The sequence below is a fragment of the Lithobates pipiens genome, unplaced genomic scaffold (genome assembly GCF_037356315.1).
Source record: "Lithobates pipiens isolate NorthernLeopardFrog02 unplaced genomic scaffold, aLitPip1_a1.2 Scaffold_23, whole genome shotgun sequence".
NCBI classification, from domain to species: domain Eukaryota; kingdom Metazoa; phylum Chordata; class Amphibia; order Anura; family Ranidae; genus Lithobates; species Lithobates pipiens.
In genome coordinates this window covers 41,709,769-41,727,543 of record NW_027507785.1, presented here as the reverse complement: position 1 = coordinate 41,727,543, position 17,775 = coordinate 41,709,769, and the positions used below count along the sequence as shown (strand labels likewise).

Here is a 17,775-nt window from a genome sequence, read left to right as displayed (position 1 = left end):
TTTTTAAATATGTCGCCTATGTATAATTTAACGTACTGTAGTTTGTTGCCTTTCCATGGGCGTGCGCAATTCTAAAGCGTGACATGTCGGTTATCTATTTACATCATCTTTTATATTTCACCAAAAATGTGGGTATTGTGTATGTGCACTAAAATTCAATAAACTGTATTTGCGTTTGATAAACCGCTGCACAGAGCAGAAAATTGCCATGTCAAGGTAGGATGGCTTTAAAAAAGAAAAAACTTTTTGTTTTTGTCCCTTTTCTTTTTTTCTTACAGTTGGATAAAGGTCATGACTGTCTGTCTAAGCCCTTGTACACACGGTCGGACATTGCGACTGGAAATGTCAATCGGACCGCGTTGTCAGATAATCTGACCGTGTGTGGGCTCTATCGGACTTTTTCCGTTGGAATGTCCGACCAACAAAGTTTGAGAGCTGGATATAAAATTTTCCGACAACATGATCAGATCGGACTTTGTCGGATCGCTTGTAGAAAATTCCGATCGGACAAAGTGCCACGCATGCTCAGATCAAATTATGGGACCAAAGCTATTGGCTACTAGCCTGAACGTAGTCCCGTCGTAACGAACGAACGTCATCACGTTCCGAACGATCAGATTTTTCAACAACTTTGTCCAACCATGTGTATGCAACATCAGTTTCAGACAAAATCCGTTGGAAATTTTGTGGTCGGAATGTCCGACCGTGTGTACAAGGGCTAACAGATTTAATGCCCTTTAGAATATGCAAGTGCCTGCATGATTTAGTTTGGCTTTTCTCTTTTTTTATTTTTTTTTTAATATGGAAATATTGTCTTTTAATAAAGAATATATAAACCACTACAGAAATATCATGTCACATAAAATTTTGCAACCACCACCATTTTATTCTCCACGCCTGTTGCTTTCAAAAAAATGTATAATGTTTTGGGGTTGCGAGTCATTTTCAGGTTTCTGCATGTATGTGAAAAATGCCAGCATTGGCCCCACGTTGAAGTGATAAACCGCGTTTTTCCTGCCAAGTAAATGCATTCAGAGGGGCCGAACAAACGCATGGAGCCATTATGTGACCATTGTCTTACAGGGAAGACTATTTTAGGAATTCTGTTTCTTGCACTACTGGATTGCGGTTTCACCGCCATTATTACATCGTTCTGTGAGTGTTCCTGGATACAGCCCAGGCTCATAAATGTCATATAAATTTCAGAGACCCCCCCTGAATACTACATTTCACGAATGTCTGATCCCAGAGACAATATAGCTAGACGTTCCCCACAGCTGTACGTGTTTATTAAAAGATGAATTTAACCGCTTCAGCCTCAGAAGATTTTACCCCCTTCTGGACCCTAGCACTTTTTGTGATTCGCCACTGCAACGCTTTAACTGACTATTGCGCGGACGTGCGACGTTGCACCCAAACAAAATTGACGTCCTTTTTTTCCCACAAATAGAGATTTCTTTTGGTGGTATTTGATCACCTCTGCGTTTTTTTTTTTTTTTTTTGCGCTATAAACAAAAAAAGAGCAACATTTTTAAAAAAATTAATGCTTTTTTTTTTTTGCTTTTTGCTATAATAAATATCCCCCAAAAATATATATATAAAAAAAAATGTTTTTCTTCAGTTTAGGCCAATATGTATTCTGCTACATATTTTTGGTAAAAAAAAATTGCAATAAGCGTTTATTGATTGGTATGCGCAAAAGTTATAGCGACTACAAATTAAGGGATAGTTTTATGGCATTTTTATTTTAATTTTTTTTTTTTATTAGTAATGCCGGCGATCAATGATTTTTTATTGGGACTGTGACATTATGGCGGACACATCGGACACTTTTGACACTATTTTGGGACCATTGTCATTTATATAGAGATCAGTGCTATAAAAATGCACTGATTACTGTGTAAATGACACTGGTAGCGAAGGGGTTAACCACTAGGGGGAGATGAAGGGGTTAAGTGTGTTTTAGGGAGTGATTCTAACTGGGGGGGGGGGGGGCTTCAAGTCACATGACAGCGATCACTGCCCCTGATGATAGGGAGCAGTGATCTCTGTCATGACACAAGCCAGAATGGGGAAATGCCTCATTTACATAGGCACTTCTCCGTTCTTAGGATCCGTGACACGATTGCCGGGAGACCGGCCAACATAGAGCACGGGCACAGTCAAGCTCACGCGCCTACTATCCCTGGCTCTTAAAGGGGACATACAGGTACACCCATTTGACCACCACTGCCATTGTGCCGATGTATATCCGCGTGCAGCGGTTGGCAAGTGGTTAAAAAAAAATTAAAAAAAAGCTGCCTTTTCTGCAATACCTTCAATCCAGAGCTGTCCCCCACAATACTTTTCTGCCACTAGATGTCCTCACTGTTCTGGGATGAATGACGACCAGCAGCATTCCACCCACATCCTCTGAGCCATGGCGAACCTTGGCACCCCAGATGTTTTGGAACTACATTTCCCATGATGCTCAACTACACTGCAGAGTGCAAGAGCATCATGGGAAATGTAGTTCCAAAACATCTGGGGTGCCAAGGTTCGCGATCACTGGCCTAGGCAGTCATAGACCCGCCCCCCAGCCTATGACTGGACAGTGAAGGAGAAGCAGCGCAGTGATAAGCTCATCTCCATCACTATGCGTCCTCCTCTTATCAGCATGCTTCTTGTCACCACATGAAATGATTACCTTACTTTTCGTCCCACTAATTATTATTATTATTATTATTATTATACAGGTGAACCTATATTTTGCCCATCCCTCTTGAATGTTGGTTTTCAGGGACTGTAAGAGGCCGATACACGTCAAATTCAGGTGCATACATTGCTTGCATCAAAGAGGATTTTCACCCTAAGAACAAAAAATAAATAGTGGCTACAAATACTATAGCTGCTGACTTTTAATAAAAGAACACTTACCTGTCCAGGCATCCAGCGCTGTCCTCACCCAGGGCTGGCTCTTCACTGGTCTTTGGGTCCCTGGCGCCGGCATCTTTAGTGTGGGAAGCCGCCCCGCTCTGTGTGACGGGTCCTACAGCCTTCTGAGACCTGTGACAGGTCCGAGGAGGCTGTGGGAAATGGTGGGGGGGGGGGGGGGGGATTTCGGGGTGAGAACTAGATACCAGCCCCCCACCCCCCCAAGTGTCCAGAGGTGGAGAGGAGGCAGAAAAGCAAAACTTTACCCTCCCCCTCCCCAAAAAAGTCTGGGTTCACATTTATGCGAATGGGTGTGATTCTCATGGGGCGTTCAGTGCGATTTTGCGTTGCAATTTGTGCTAACGATTATAATTATAATATTGTGCTAACGCTTATAATGCGAATTGAATGGGTTATAGAATTGGATTGGACAGAGCTGCAATTTCTGGGGGGGGTAATAAAAAAATCTACACAGAAAAATAAGTATTCGCACACATCTGAAGACGTGATTTCAGTGCGGTTTCCATTGATGTCTATGTAGAGGAAAATTGCACCACAACGCAGTAAACTTGCACAGGACCCTTTTTGTTGCTGTATCGCATTTGAATAGCAATCGCAACGCATAGATGTGAACGACCGTCATTGAATACAAACTGTGTTTTTTTTTTTTTTTTTATGAAATGCGAATCTAGGCTTTTTGTAATGCATCAAATTTGCAACAGACTTGCATCCGTGTGAACCGGCACTTATGCCCGGTACGGAAAATGCCACTTTTGAAGCGATATTGCGACTATATGATCATTAGTACAGAGCTTTCCAGAGCCAATCAGGACAGTTCATCTGATATTATTTGATCGGACATGCCGGGATAGTACGATTTTCATTTAATCAGTACAGTTATCATTCGAAAATGCAATACAAATACACTACAACACATGACATCACTTCCAATTTTTTTTTTTTTATTATTATTCTGTCGCACGCAAATTTTCGTGACTTTAATAAACTCATCAGATTCGATCTGAGATTGGCATGCAAAAAAATAAATAAAAAATGGGTGATCATTCGTCCAATAATCTCATCGTGTGTAGCAGACATAAGGCTCCGCTGTGACACATAAAGTTGCATGACAAGTTGCAGTCCATTGATTTCAATGGTATCTGTTCCAATACATGCAACTTAAATTCGCAGTGACTTTGAAAAGGTTCCTGCACTACTTTGATGCAACTTGAGTGCAAGAGGGTATAAAGTCGCATCAAAATTACACTCGAAATCCTGCGATTTTGTAGTCTCAATAGTGTGAACGGAGCCTTCATGATAATTTAATGAATACAGAGTTTGTGTCTTTAGGCCTCCATTCATATGAGTGTGATGGAAAGGCACCAAAAACGCTTGTAAAATGCATAATATACATGTATTTTTAGTGTGTTTTTGGCAGCATTTTGTATATAAAATCCAGTTTCCTACAACAAAAAAAAGCATTAAGCATAAAAAAAAAAAAGTGTGACGTCACAGTACAAAAACGCATTGTGCTGCAGCAGCACTAGTGTGAGCGAAGGCTTGTACTGTATCTGCCTGGAATTCAGCTTTAAATACACCTGTGTACAGTACGTGTCTTATTTTTAATGTGGGTTTTTTGAGTGGTGATTGGCCAGAAAAGGTGACCACTGACCAATCCCAAGTCACACTAATACAGAGTGGAATCATTGAAGCTTCTCACACAGGCCTGTCAGTGATTGGTTAGAAGATCTCCTCCTGACATGATCAGCCCTCTTCTCCAATGAAAACGTCCCAATAAATCACAAGCTTAGCTGGTTTTTCCAGTAGTGTGACCGCTAACATTGTCCTCTTCCTTCATTTGTCATCTGTTTTGTTTTTTATAGTTCTCTGGCAGCTAATTTTATGATCTGCTCATAATCTGAGTGGGAGCCACAGCAAACTTTATATAGAATGTTGTGTCGTACCCTGAGATATCTTCAACTGCAATGAGTTTTTATCTTTTTTTTTTTTTTTAATACTGAAGGATGGATATAAAACAAACAATATTCTTTTTTTCTTTTTTTTACTACTGAGTTTTTTTTTTTTTTTAAATACTGAAGGATACCAAACGTTTATTCTATTTTTTTCAATACTGAAGGATATAAAACGTTCTTTTATTTTTTTTTTTTATTTTTTATTTTTTTAATACTGAAGGCTATAAAACGTTAGTTTATTATTTTGATTTACCTGCCCATTTCTACTAGGAGTGTATCCAACCTCTAAATCTCATGTAGCGCTGTGTTCAATCATACACAGGCTGTTCACAGCATAGTAATAAACCAGCCTTCTCTAACGAGATTTTGCACTAGCAATCTTGCTGCTCGGAGGTGGTAAATATGAAATGTCCACATCCTGTTTTCCCTTTCACCTGACTGTGAAAAACGTATTTATTATGTTCTGAGCTTTTAAAAAAAAATAAAATAAAGTCATGCGAAGGCTGTGCAGATAGGCCTTGTATTTTAATGCATAAAGTGAATAGTATCACCACAGGGTGGTCCTGTGGATACTTCTAAAATACTCTGTGCCATGTCCTATAATTTGAAACAGAGAAATTGGAATAGAAGGCTTGGACTTTTTACACGAACACATGGGTAATTAATGCATAAAAAGTTTATTATACATGGAAAATACTTTTAAAAAAATGTCGGCATTAGAAAAGTCAATATAACAGGGTTAGGTATTTTATACTGTACATAGCCATAGCAAATTAGCATGAAAAACTTGGAGGTGTTTCCACACTAATTTCCTATGGCTATGTACAGTATAAAATACCCAACCCTGTTATATTGACTTTTCTAATGCCGACATTTTTTTAATATATTTTCTATGTATAATAAACGTTTTATGCATTAATTACCCATGTGGTCATGCCTAAAAAGTCCAAGCCTTCTATTCCAGTTTCTTTGTCCTTTAATGCATTGCGACCCATTTTTCCCAATAAAATGCATAGTAGAAATTCTGGGAATGCTGTACATGGAGTATGTGAAGTAAGCAGTTAGGCCCGGTTCACACCTATGCAGGTTGCAGTTTGCATATTCCAGGTGCATTTTGCGTTTTTCAATACACGTTTTTGATCCATTGAAGTCTATGGAACCAAAACCCAGAAATAAATTCCCTGGTCCTTTCCATAAAATGCACAGATGTGTATTGGGCGGCACAGTGGTGTAGTGGGTTGGGGGCGGCACAGTGGTGTAGTGGTTAGCACTCTCAGCAGTAAAAAGGGCTACTGGTTCAAATCCCAACCACGACACTACCTGCCTGGAGTATACATGTTCTCCCTGTGCTTGCGTGGGTTTCCTCCGGGTACTCCGGTTTCCTCCCACACTCCAAAGACATGCAGGTAGGTTAATTGGCTTCTGTCCAAAATTGGCCCTAGTATATGAATGGGGACCTTGGATTGTGGGCTCCTTGAGGGTAGGGACCAATGTGAGTGTGCAATGTACAGGGATAGGGACAATTGTAGACACTCAGGTTGAACTGGTGTCTTTATTCAACCTAACTATGTAACTACAGCCATAGAAAACCATGTTATATGAACTGTAATGTGTTTCTGCAAAACTGAAAATGCACTAAAAAATGCACAGGTGTGAGGAGGTGAGTTGCCATCTAAATAAAGGAAGATCCATAGATGTGGTGTATCTGGATTTTGCAAAAGAATTTGACACAGTTCTCCCCATAAACATTTACTGTACAAAATAAGGTCTGTTGGCATGGACCATAGGGTGAGTACATGGATTGAAAACTGGCTACAAGGGCGAGTTCAGAGGGTGGTGATAAATGGGTAGTACTCGGAATGGTCAGGGGTGGGTAGTGGGGTCCCCTAGGGTTCTGTGCTGGGACCAATCCAGTTTAATTTGTTCATAAATGACCTGGAGGATGGGCTAAACAGTTCAATCTCTGTATTTGCAGACGATACTAAGCTAAGCAGGGCAATAACTTCTCCGCAGGATGTGGAAACCTTGCAAGAAGATCTGAACAAATGAATGGGGTGGGCAACTACATGGCAAATGAGGTTCAATGTAGAAAAATGTAAAATAATGCATTTGGGTGGCTAAAATAGGAATGCAATCTATACACTGGGGGAAGAACCTCTTTCCTCTGGAAAAGGACCTGGGGGTCCTAGTAGATGATAGGCTCAACAATGGCACGCAATGCCAAGCTGAACAGAATATTGGCATGCATTAAAAATGGGATCAACTCCAGAGATAAAACGATAATAAGACTCTACAAGACTCTGGTCCGGCCGCACCTGGAGTATGCTGTCCAGTTCTGGGCACCAGTCCTCAGGAAGGATGTACTGGAAATGGAGCGAGAACAAAGAAGGGCAACAAAGCTAATAAAGGGTCTGGAGGATACTAGTTATGAGGAAAGGTTGTGAGCACTGAACTTATTCTCTCTGGAGAAGAGAAGCTTGAGAAGGGATATGATTTCATTATATAAATACCGTACTGGTGACCCCACAATAGGGATAAAACTTTTTCACAAAAGGGAGTTTAACAAGACTTGTGGCCACTCATTAAAATTAGAAGAAAAGAGGTTTAACCTTAAACTACGTAGGTGGTTCTTTACTGTAAGGGCGGCCAGGGTGTGGAATTCCCTTCCACAGGCGGTGGTCTCAGCAAGGAACATCGATAGTTTCAAGAAACTATTAGATAAGCACCTGAACGACCACAACATACAGGGATATACAATGTAATACTGACATATAATCACACACATAGGTTGGACTTGATGGACTTGTGTCTTTTTTTTTTTTTAACCTCACCTACTATGTAACTATGTAAGCAGGACTTAACCGTTTGTCAGAACTTGTTCAAAGTGACTCTAAATTCTGGATTAAAAAGAAAAAACTCTATTCAATTATGGATTCTCATGTCAAAGTCCTTCTATTGCTCTCGGCCTCCAAACCTCTAAGTTCCCTTTTCTTTTCTTTTTTCTGTTGTGACCCGGCGTTCTGTTAGAGGGCGGCTCTGTTTGTTCTCTGTGATCACACTGTATGTAGGAACCCTCCCTTGCTCGGTCGTGCGACGCTGTAATCAAATAAAATTGATGTAATTTTTTTTCCTCACAGAGCTTCCTTTTGGTGGTATTTGATCACCTCTGCTGTTTTTATTGCACTATAAACAACAACAAAAAAAAATAAAGCATTTTGGGGGGAAAAAAACAATATTTTTTACTTTTTGCTATAATAAATATCCAAAATATATATATTATATTATATAATATATATATTATATAATAAATATCCAAAAAAATGAAAAAAACTTCTTCATCGGTTTGGTCCAATATTTTTGGCAAAAAAACAAAACACAATAAGCGTAAAGGAATTGGTCTGCTGAAAAGTTATTGCGTCGACAAAGTAGGAGATAGATTTATGGCATTCTTATTATTATTTTTTTTACTAGTAATGGCGGTGATCTGCGATTTTTAGCAGAACTGCGACATTGCGGCAGACAGATCTGAACCATTAAAAAAAAAAAATTCTGCTATAAAACTTATCCAATAAAAAAAATTGAATTTCTTCATCAATTTAGGCCGATTTGTGTTCTGTCTGCTACATAGTTTTGGTAAAAAAAAAAAAAAAAAATCCCAATAAGTGTATATTGATTGGTTTGTGCAAAAGTTAGTCTATAAACTATGGGATATTTTTATGGAATTTTTATTTTACTAGTAATGGCAATCGGCGACTTATAGCGGGACTGCGACTTTGTGGTGGACAAATCTGGCACTTTTTTGGGGACCAGTGATATTGTCAGGGAAGGAGTTAACATCAGGGGTGATCAAAGGGTTAAATGTGTCCCTAGGGAGTGCTTGCTGTGGGGGGGAAGACAGAGATCCGTGCCCCTGCTTAGCAGAAACTCTGTCTTCCCTTGTCACAGAACAGCGATCTGCCTCTCTCGGGAACAATCGGCAGGTCCCGGCGGGCTCCCGCTGTTCCCAATCACAATGGGAGCTGGGTGACGACAGCGCTGCAGACCTGGAAGACACAAACCTGTACGCATTTTCGTGCAGAAGAGCCGCCGTCCCGCAGTACATGTACGGTGGGGGCGGTCGGCAAGTGGTGGTTAAAGGCTACGTCGTCCCCCCCCCCTAAATTCCAGCTACCCTATGTACCATTAATGTACCTCTGTTGCAGAAAAATAAAAAGCTTTCTGTGATTTTTAGCACAAGCCTTACCTTAGCACCTGCTGACTTCCTGGTATGTAGATTTGGGACGATCCAGTAAGACACACAATGCGCTTCACCAGCTTTTGTTTTTTATCTTCTGCTTACAGCTGTGCTCAGAAGTTTACATACCCTGGCAGAATTTGATTTCTCCTTCCACTTCCATCAGCTCATTCCCCACAGGTACAACCTTTTGTACCACCTGCCCCACCCTATTAGGTTGTAAGCTCTTCTTAACAGGGCCCTCTTAATCCTCTTGTATTTTACCTTCACTTTATTCTGCGGTAGCCAATGACAGGTCGACTTGGCTTCCTGGCTGATGAATGTAAATGTTCATCCTGTATTTTTTGATAACATACTGCATTAATTTGCCGTCAATTTTAACCAAAGTTCCTGTGCCTCTGTCGCTCACACATCCCCAAAACATCCGCGATCCACCTCCGTGTTTCACAGTAGGAATGGTGCACCTTTCATCATAGGCCTTGTTGACTCCTCTCCAAATGTAGTGTTTTTGGTTGTGGCCAAAAAGCTAAATTTTGGTCTCATCACTCCAAATTACTTTGTGCCAGAAGGCGTGAGGCTTGTCTCTGTGCTGTTTGGCAAATTGAAAGTGGGATACTTTGTGGCATTTGCATAGTAATGGCTTTCTTCTGGCAACACATGAGTCCTGTATTTCACCTGAAGTTATTTGTGGGTTTCTGTTTTTGCATCCCAAAACTATTTTCCTGGCATTTCCTGGCTGAAATTTTAGTTGGTCTACCTGACTGTGGTTTGGTTTCAACAGAACCCCTCATTTTCCACTTCTTGATTAGAGTTTGAACACTGCTGATTGGCATTCTCTATTCCTTGGATATCTTTTTATATCCCTTTCCTGTTTTATACAGTTCAACTACCTTTTCCCGCAGATCCTTTGACGATTCTTTTGCTTTCCCCATAACTCAGAATCCAGAAACTACAGTGCAGCACTGGATGAAAGATGCAAGGGTCTGTCAGGAGTCCAGAAACGCATTGACGTTTTATACACACACTAATTACAAGCAAATATATCACAGGTGAGGATGGTTACCTTTAATAGCCATTCAAACCCCTTTGTGTCAACTTGTGTGCATGTTATCAGGCCAAAATCACCAGGGTATGTAAACTTTTGATCAGGGTCATTTGGGTAGTTTCTGTTGTCATGATTTAAAAAGAGTAAACACAGTTGATTGATAATAAATAGCTTCAGCCAAACACTAACCATGAGTGAAAAAAAAAAAAGTTTTTGTATTATCATTCATATTCTCTGAAAAATGGCCAAGAAATTATAAATTGTGCCAGGGTATGTAAACTTATGAGCACAACTGTATATGGAGACTTCAAGATAAAAGGTTTATTGTTTAAGCCATTTCATAAACTGCCTTTTTAAGCAGATCTGATATAATAGCACATAATTTGTGTGATCTTATCGTGTACATTTGACTTGTTTGACATGAATAGTTGTTTGTTTTCCAGACTATACAGAAATTAGCCAGCCAGTACTTGAAGAAAGAATGGCCTGTGTTAAAACCAGATGAAAGGAGCGAGTACAGGTAAGGAATTTCCACCCCACTTTTTTTTTTGTTTTGTTTTTTGTGTGTGATATTTGAAATGGACAAAAATGCAAAGGAGATTCAGAGGCTGCTCCCTTTCACTCTCAGTACAACTCTTGAAGGCAGGCTCATATTTAGCATTATGTTAAAGAGGGAGTCCACCTAAAACATAATTATTAAAAGCCAGCAGCTACAAATACTGCAGCTGCTGACTTTTAATAAATGCACACTTACCTTTCCTGGAGTCCAGTGATGTCGGCAGCCGAAGCCGAGTAATCGATCGGCTCTCGGCTGCTGCCGGCTCCATTCTCGGTGAGGGAATCAGGAAGTGAAGCGTTGCGGCTTCACTTCCCGATTCCCTACTATGCATGCGCGAGTCGCACAGCGCAATGAGACTTGTCTGCGCTGTCTCTGGGACCCGCGTGTGTCCCAGCAGACAGCACGGCAGGACGAGAAGAGGCATAGACTCCCGTCTTAGACAGGTATCTGCACCCCCCTCCCCCCTGAAGGTGTCAAATGTGACACCGGAGGGGGGGGGGGGGGTTCAGAAAATCAGAGTTTCAATTTTTGTGTGAACCTCCGCTTTAAGTCACTTGAGTACCTGTAATGCCCCTTCATTTCCAGGCCATTTTTCCATTTCCAGTGCTGTGATACTTTGACAATTACTCCATTGTGCAACACTGTGCACAAATTGATTTACAGATCATACACAGGGGAATAATTGAGAGGAAGGGGTTAAGGTTACAAGGTTTTTTTACCTTTATGCATGAAGGTGAAAAACCTGTGTGCAGCAGCCCCCCTAATACTTACATGAGCCCTCTTCTCAATCTAGCCATGTCCACAACAGTCCGGTGTCTCTGGGGACTTGCACTCCTGATGGGCTTTCGGCAGCAGTGGGAGCCATTGGCTCCCACTGGTGTCAATCACAGCCAGTGAGCCAGTCAGGAGAGGGGGGGGGGGGGGGGCAAGCCGCAGCTCTCAGTGTGAGTGGACACATGGAGCCATGGTTCAGGATCGCGCCTGCTTGGGTGCTCCCACAGCAAGCTACTGTTGGGGGCACCACCACTGTGGCCAAACCACAGCACTATGCATCACAGGCCTCCTGAGACCATCCAGAGGGGCTTAATCTGTATCTTTGAGTCTGCTGATGAGAAAAGGTATTTAGCAGTTTATATTTACTAAAATAATTGCATTTCCATGTTCTGTGTACTGTGGGAGACCAGATATAGTGAATGCAGGGTCCTGGGTTTAGTAACGCTTAAAGAGGAACTGCAGTCTGCTCACATCATTTGTAATAAAAACATCTTTGACATTCTGAAGCTTCCCTCCAGCTACTTTGCATATTATTTTATATATACAGTGATTCTGTACTTGCCAAATATGCTGCAGAAATCTCCCTCCACTGAGTCTGGCTGCAACCATTTTAACTGTGGGCAGCTGAAGTTGCTGCCTGTTCACTTCCTAGATTTACACAGATACAGAGGCACACCTCCAGCTCTGCAGCTCTCATTGGCCCTCTTATGACTCTTCCCCCCCTCCCCTCCCTTCCTGGCAACTCTCATGAGCGTGAGAGAGAGAGAGCTGTCCATGATGTCATAAGCCTAGGCTTTTTACCAGACAAGAAACAGGAAGTGGGCTGTATAAGGGATTTACCGGAAGAAAAAAAAAGGTTTGCTATCCAAAGTTAAAGCAACAAGGGCAGAAGATTTAATAGATGGAAAGATGAAAGAAATGACTAAAGTTGTGCTTTAATATAACACTTCTTCTATTAAAGACAACCTTGTTTATGGTTTACATGGACTGATTGCCTGCAGCTCTGGGCTGCTCCAGCCACATAAGCAGGGCACCCATTCATGCTGTATAGGGCACAGCGCCCATGCGGTTAAGGCATGGGTTTCCACTATTGCAAACACAGACATTGAATGTGATTCGCACCCGCATTGCTGTGCCGATCACATGCGATGTCTGTGCACTGCGAATTCAGCCATACAGTTGTATGGCTGAGCTCACATTGGATTTGCACAAAAAAGGTGCAGAGACTTTTTTTTTCTTTCCCGCACCGGAATCGGAACGCAGGCTAAAGGATAAATTCGCCTTTATCTACATGTTACACCCATATTTATGGATAGTCTGCAGGAGCCTGACATTGCACCTGTAATCCCCTAATTTGGGCTGCAAAGCTTTGTTCCTTTTGTTTAGAAAAAAGAGGCCTGGAAGGCCAATGTAGCATTTGAAAATTTGTGAAAATAATTGAAATAAATATGGAATGTGAATAAACAATATACAGCTGCTAGCACTTTAAAGTCTAATACAAAAGCTTCAAACAGATAAAATATTCAAAATAAATGCAGCGCTAGTAAAATTAGTGATCATCTAAACAAGCGATTTAAAAACTAAAACAAAATTCCATTGAAGAAAATCCAAGTGATAAGAAAACTAAGGCGGAGTCTTATTTAGATCGCACTGCGCATGCACAGTAGGGAACCAGGAAGTGAAGCTGCAAGGCTTAATTTCCTGATTCCCATAACGAAGATGGCGGTGGCAACATCCGAGGACCGAGGCATGGTTCGGTCTCGGGTGCCAACATCGCCGGACCCTGTGACAGGTAAGTGTCCTTATTTTAAAAGTCAGCAGCTGCAGTATTTGTAGCTGCTCACTTTAAAAAAAAAAAAATTTCACGAGTCTCCCGCTTCTAAGTAATCTCCTTACCAGATCGCCGTGACCACTAATCAGTGATCTCACCAAGCTCAGGGAATGGTTAAGTTTTCCCAGGACCTTTTTAAAAGGCTGTCTGGAACTGCAGCTGGGACCAATGGTACTCAAAAAACATAAAAGGAAATGCTGAATAAAAGCAAATTTAATAAAGCAAATAGATTTGCACTTACAGTAGTAGGAGCCAATTGGAAAGCGATACAGCGACGTTTGCTAAGAACGGAACTGCAGTGTCTCCAGAGACTTCTGTTCACTTCCTGTGTAATTCACCCATCAGCCTCCTGAGAGGAAAAACGTGATGACGTCACCGCCGTAGGCTCCTTCCTATGCGTTTCGTCACTAACGGACAACAACTGGGGAATGGCCAGATGACAGTGTCATCACGCTTGCTCATTATATACACCACCGGCGCCATTTTGACTGCTGGATGCTAGATCAGTGTAATCGATAGAATAGTCATGCAGCCATTTTTACTACTGGCCAAGATTCAAGGCAATGTAAATGAAGTGTGAGAACTGGAGAAAATAGAACAAACCTTATGATTCTCATTTGCTCTGACATGCACTGTGAGCTGTAAGGTCTTATATAGACAGGTGTGTGGCTTTCCTAATCAAGTCCAATCAGTATAATCAAACACAGCTGGACTCAAATGAAGGTGTAGAACCATCTCAAGGATGATCAGAAGAACTGGACAGCACCGGAGTTAAATATGAGTGTCACAGCAAAGGGTCTGAATACTTAGGACCATGTGATAGTTCAGTTTTTCTTTTTTAATAAATCTGCAAAAATGTCAACAAGTCTGTACTTTTCTGTCAATATGGGGTGCTGTGTGTACATTAACCACCTCGCGCCCGCCCTATAGCCGAATGACGGCCGTAGAGCAGGCGCGTTCGTCCGGGTGGTCGTCCCTGGACGTCCTGATATTTACTTCCGCAATGCGCGCATCGCGGAAGTTCTGTGTTCGCCGTGTCCCCCGGGGACAGGCAATTGTGGTGTAATTTATGTTCCTAGAACACATGATGGCGCTACCTGCATGTTGGGCCTCTCTATGTGGCAGAATTTTTTGGGGGTGTCATTTGTGGTATACACATGCCACGTGAGAGAAATAACCTATTACAATGACAATTTTGTGGAGAAAAAAAAAAATGAAAAATCTTAATTTTGCAAAGAATTGTGGGAAAAAAATGACAACATCAAAAAGCTCACTATGCCTCTTACTAAATACCTTGGAATGTCTACTTTCCAAAAAGGGGTCATTTGGGGGGTATTTGTACTTTCCTGGCTTGTTCGGGTCACAAGAAGCGAGATAGGCCACCAGTACATCAGATGTGATCAATTTTGTGCGATTCGCACCACAGCTTGTAGACTCTCTAACTTTCACAAACACCAAATAATATCCACTAATTTGGGTTATTTTTACCAAAGACATGTAGCAGTATAAATTGTGGCCAAAATTTATGAAGAAAAATTAATAATTTGCATAATTCTGTCACAGAAACAAAGAAATATGCGTTTTTTTTCCAAATTTTCGGTCTTTTTTCATTTATAGCGCAAAAAATAAAAACCCCACAGGTGATCAAATACCACCAAAAGAAAGCTCTATTTGTGGGAAAAAAAGGACAAAAAATTCATTTGGGTACAGTGTCGCATGACTGAGTAATTGTCATTCAAATTGTGAGAGCACCGAAAGCTGAAAATTGGTCTGGGCAGGAAGAGTGTTTAAGTGCCCAGTAAGCAAGTGGTTAATGAGGGAAAAAATGAACTTAAATGAATTTAGCAAATGGCTGCAATATAACAAAAAGTGAAAAATTTAAGGGGGTCTGAATACTTTCCGTCCCCCACTGTATATTCATGAAAACCTATGCAAGTTACAAAAAAGGGTCCTTATTTAACCGCTTCCTGCCCGCCCTATAGCCGAATGCCGGCCTTAGGGCGGGCGGCTTCCCGTGCCTGGCCGTCCCTGGACGGCCTGGTGTTTACTTCCGCAATGCGCGCCGCCGCGGGCGCGCATCGCGGAAGTTCTGTGTTTGCCGTGTCCCCCGGGGACAGGCAAACACAGATCGCTGTAAACGGCCAATCACAGCGGCCGTTTACAGCGTGATCGGCGTGTCCAATGGGAGATGATCTCATATGTAAACATATGAGATCATCTCTCAGCGCCGCTCTCCCTCCTCACACAGACAGCGTGTGAGAGGGGAGAGAAGAACGGCTGCAGCAGCCGTCAGTGTAAAAAAGAAAAAAAAAAAAAAAAAAGTAAAAAAAAAGTTTAATAAAAAGTGCCATCCTCCCCCAGAGCCATCCTCCCCCAGTGCCACCCCCCCCAGTGCCATGCCCCCCCCAGTGCCATGCCCCCCCAGTGCCATCCTGCCCCAGTGCCATCCTGCCCCAGTGCCATCCTGCCCCAGTGCCATCCGCCCCAGTGCCATCCGCCCCAGTGCCATCCTGCCCCAGTGCCATCCGCCCCAGTGCCATCCGCCCCAGTGCCATCCACCCCAGTGCAATCCACCCCACCCCAGTGCCACCTGCCCGCAGTGCTATCTGTCCCCAGTGCCACCTGTTGTCAGTGCCATTTGTCCCCAGTGCCATCTGTCATCAGTGCCACGTATAAGTGGCATCTGTCATCAGTGCCACGTGTTATTAGTGCCACATAGTGCCATCTGTCATCAGTGCCACGTATTAGTGCCATCTGTCATCAGTGCCACGTATCAGTGCCATTTGTCATCAGTGCCACCTGTCAGTGTCACGTGCCATCTGTTGTCAGTGTCACGTGTCATCAATGCCACTTATCAGTGCCATCTGTCATCAGTGTCACGTGTCATTGGTGCCACGTATTAGTGCCATCTGTCACCGGTGGCACGTATTAGTGCCACGTATTAGTGCCACATGTCATCAGTGCCACGTATTAGTGCCACGTGTCATCAGTGCCACATATTAGTGCCACGTGTCATCAGTGCCACGTATTAGTGCCACGTGTCATCAGTGCCACGTATTAGTGCCACGTGTCATCAGTGCCACATATTAGTGTCATCTGTCATCAGTGCCACGTGTCATCAGTGCCACGTATAAGTGTCATCATTGCCACGTATCAGTGCCATCTGTCATCAGTGTCACGTGTCATTGTCCTGGTATTTCAAAAGTGTAATAAGTAGTCAACAAGTTAGATGTGTAATTTATGCTCCTAGAACACGTGATGGCGCTCCCTGCATGTTGGGCCTCTCTATGTGGCCAGGCTGCGAAAAAGTCCCACACATGTGGTATTGTAATACTCAGGAGGAGTAGCAGAATTTTTTTGGGGGGTGTCATTTGTGGTATACACATGCCACGTGAGAGAAATAACCTATTACAATGACAATTTTGTGGGGAAAAATAAAGAAAATGAAAAATCTTCATTTTGCAAAGAATTGTGGGAAAAAAAATGACAACATCAAAAAGCTCACCATGCCTCTTACTAAATACCTTGGAATGTCTACTTTCCAAAAAGGGGTCATTTGGGGGGTATTTGTACTTTCCTGACTTGTTTGGGTCACAAGAAGCGAGATAGGCCACCAGTACATCAGATGTGATCAATTTTGTGCGATTCGCACCACAGCTTGTAGACTCTCTAACTTTCACAAAGACCAAATAATATCCACTAATTTGGGTTATTTTTACCAAAGATATGTAGCAGTATAAATTGTGGCCAAAATTTATGAAGAAAAATTAATAATTTGCATAATTCTGTCACAGAAACAAAGAAATATGCGTTTTTTTTCAAAATTTTCGGTCTTTTTTCATTTATAGCGCAAAAAATAAAAACCCCAGAGGTGATCAAATACCACCAAAAGAAAGCTCTATTTGTGGGAAAAAAAGGACACAAAATTCATTTGGGTACAGTGTTGCATGACTGAGTAATTGTCATTCAAAGTGTGAGAGCACCGAAAGCTGAAAATTGGTCTGGGCAGGAAGGGTGTTTAAGTGCCCAGTAAGCAAGTGGTTAAACAATGCATAAAAGGATAATAATAAAGAGAAAACAAAAAATCTTGAAAAAATGTTTTATTCTAAAAACAATAATAACTAGGTATTATTTATAAAACAGTTAATATCCCAGTCCACGTTTAAGCCTTTTTGTTTACCTGCAAAAACGATGTATTCATTATTTTTTTTAAAGGGGAACTTTATGCTTTATTGGAACAATTCATTCAATAAATTTGAACTCGGTCCATTCATGTTACCCGTTTTCTCGGTGCCATTGATGCTTTGTGGTCTTTATGTTGGTTGCACAACATTTTTATTGGTCTGCCCTCCGTTGTGTTTTTATTAGTCTGCTGCTGGGAGTATAGAACAGATGAGACACTAACATGTATAGATTTTCCCAGCTCCAGACACAATGGGATGATTT

The 17,775-nt window shown here is 41.8% G+C and overlaps 1 protein-coding gene across 4 annotated transcripts in view; it reads left to right on the top strand.

Annotated features, from left to right (window-relative positions):
- The window catches only part of FCHSD2 (FCH and double SH3 domains 2), a 342,693-nt gene that overhangs the window by 160,971 nt on the left and 163,947 nt on the right, over positions 1 to 17,775 (top strand). For all 4 annotated transcript variants that reach the window (XM_077451465.1, XM_077451462.1, XM_077451463.1 and 1 more), the window contains exon 4: positions 10,609 to 10,685. In XM_077451465.1, the coding sequence (XP_077307591.1) occupies positions 10,609 to 10,685 (77 nt within the window). The remainder of the gene's footprint in view (positions 1 to 10,608; positions 10,686 to 17,775) is intronic.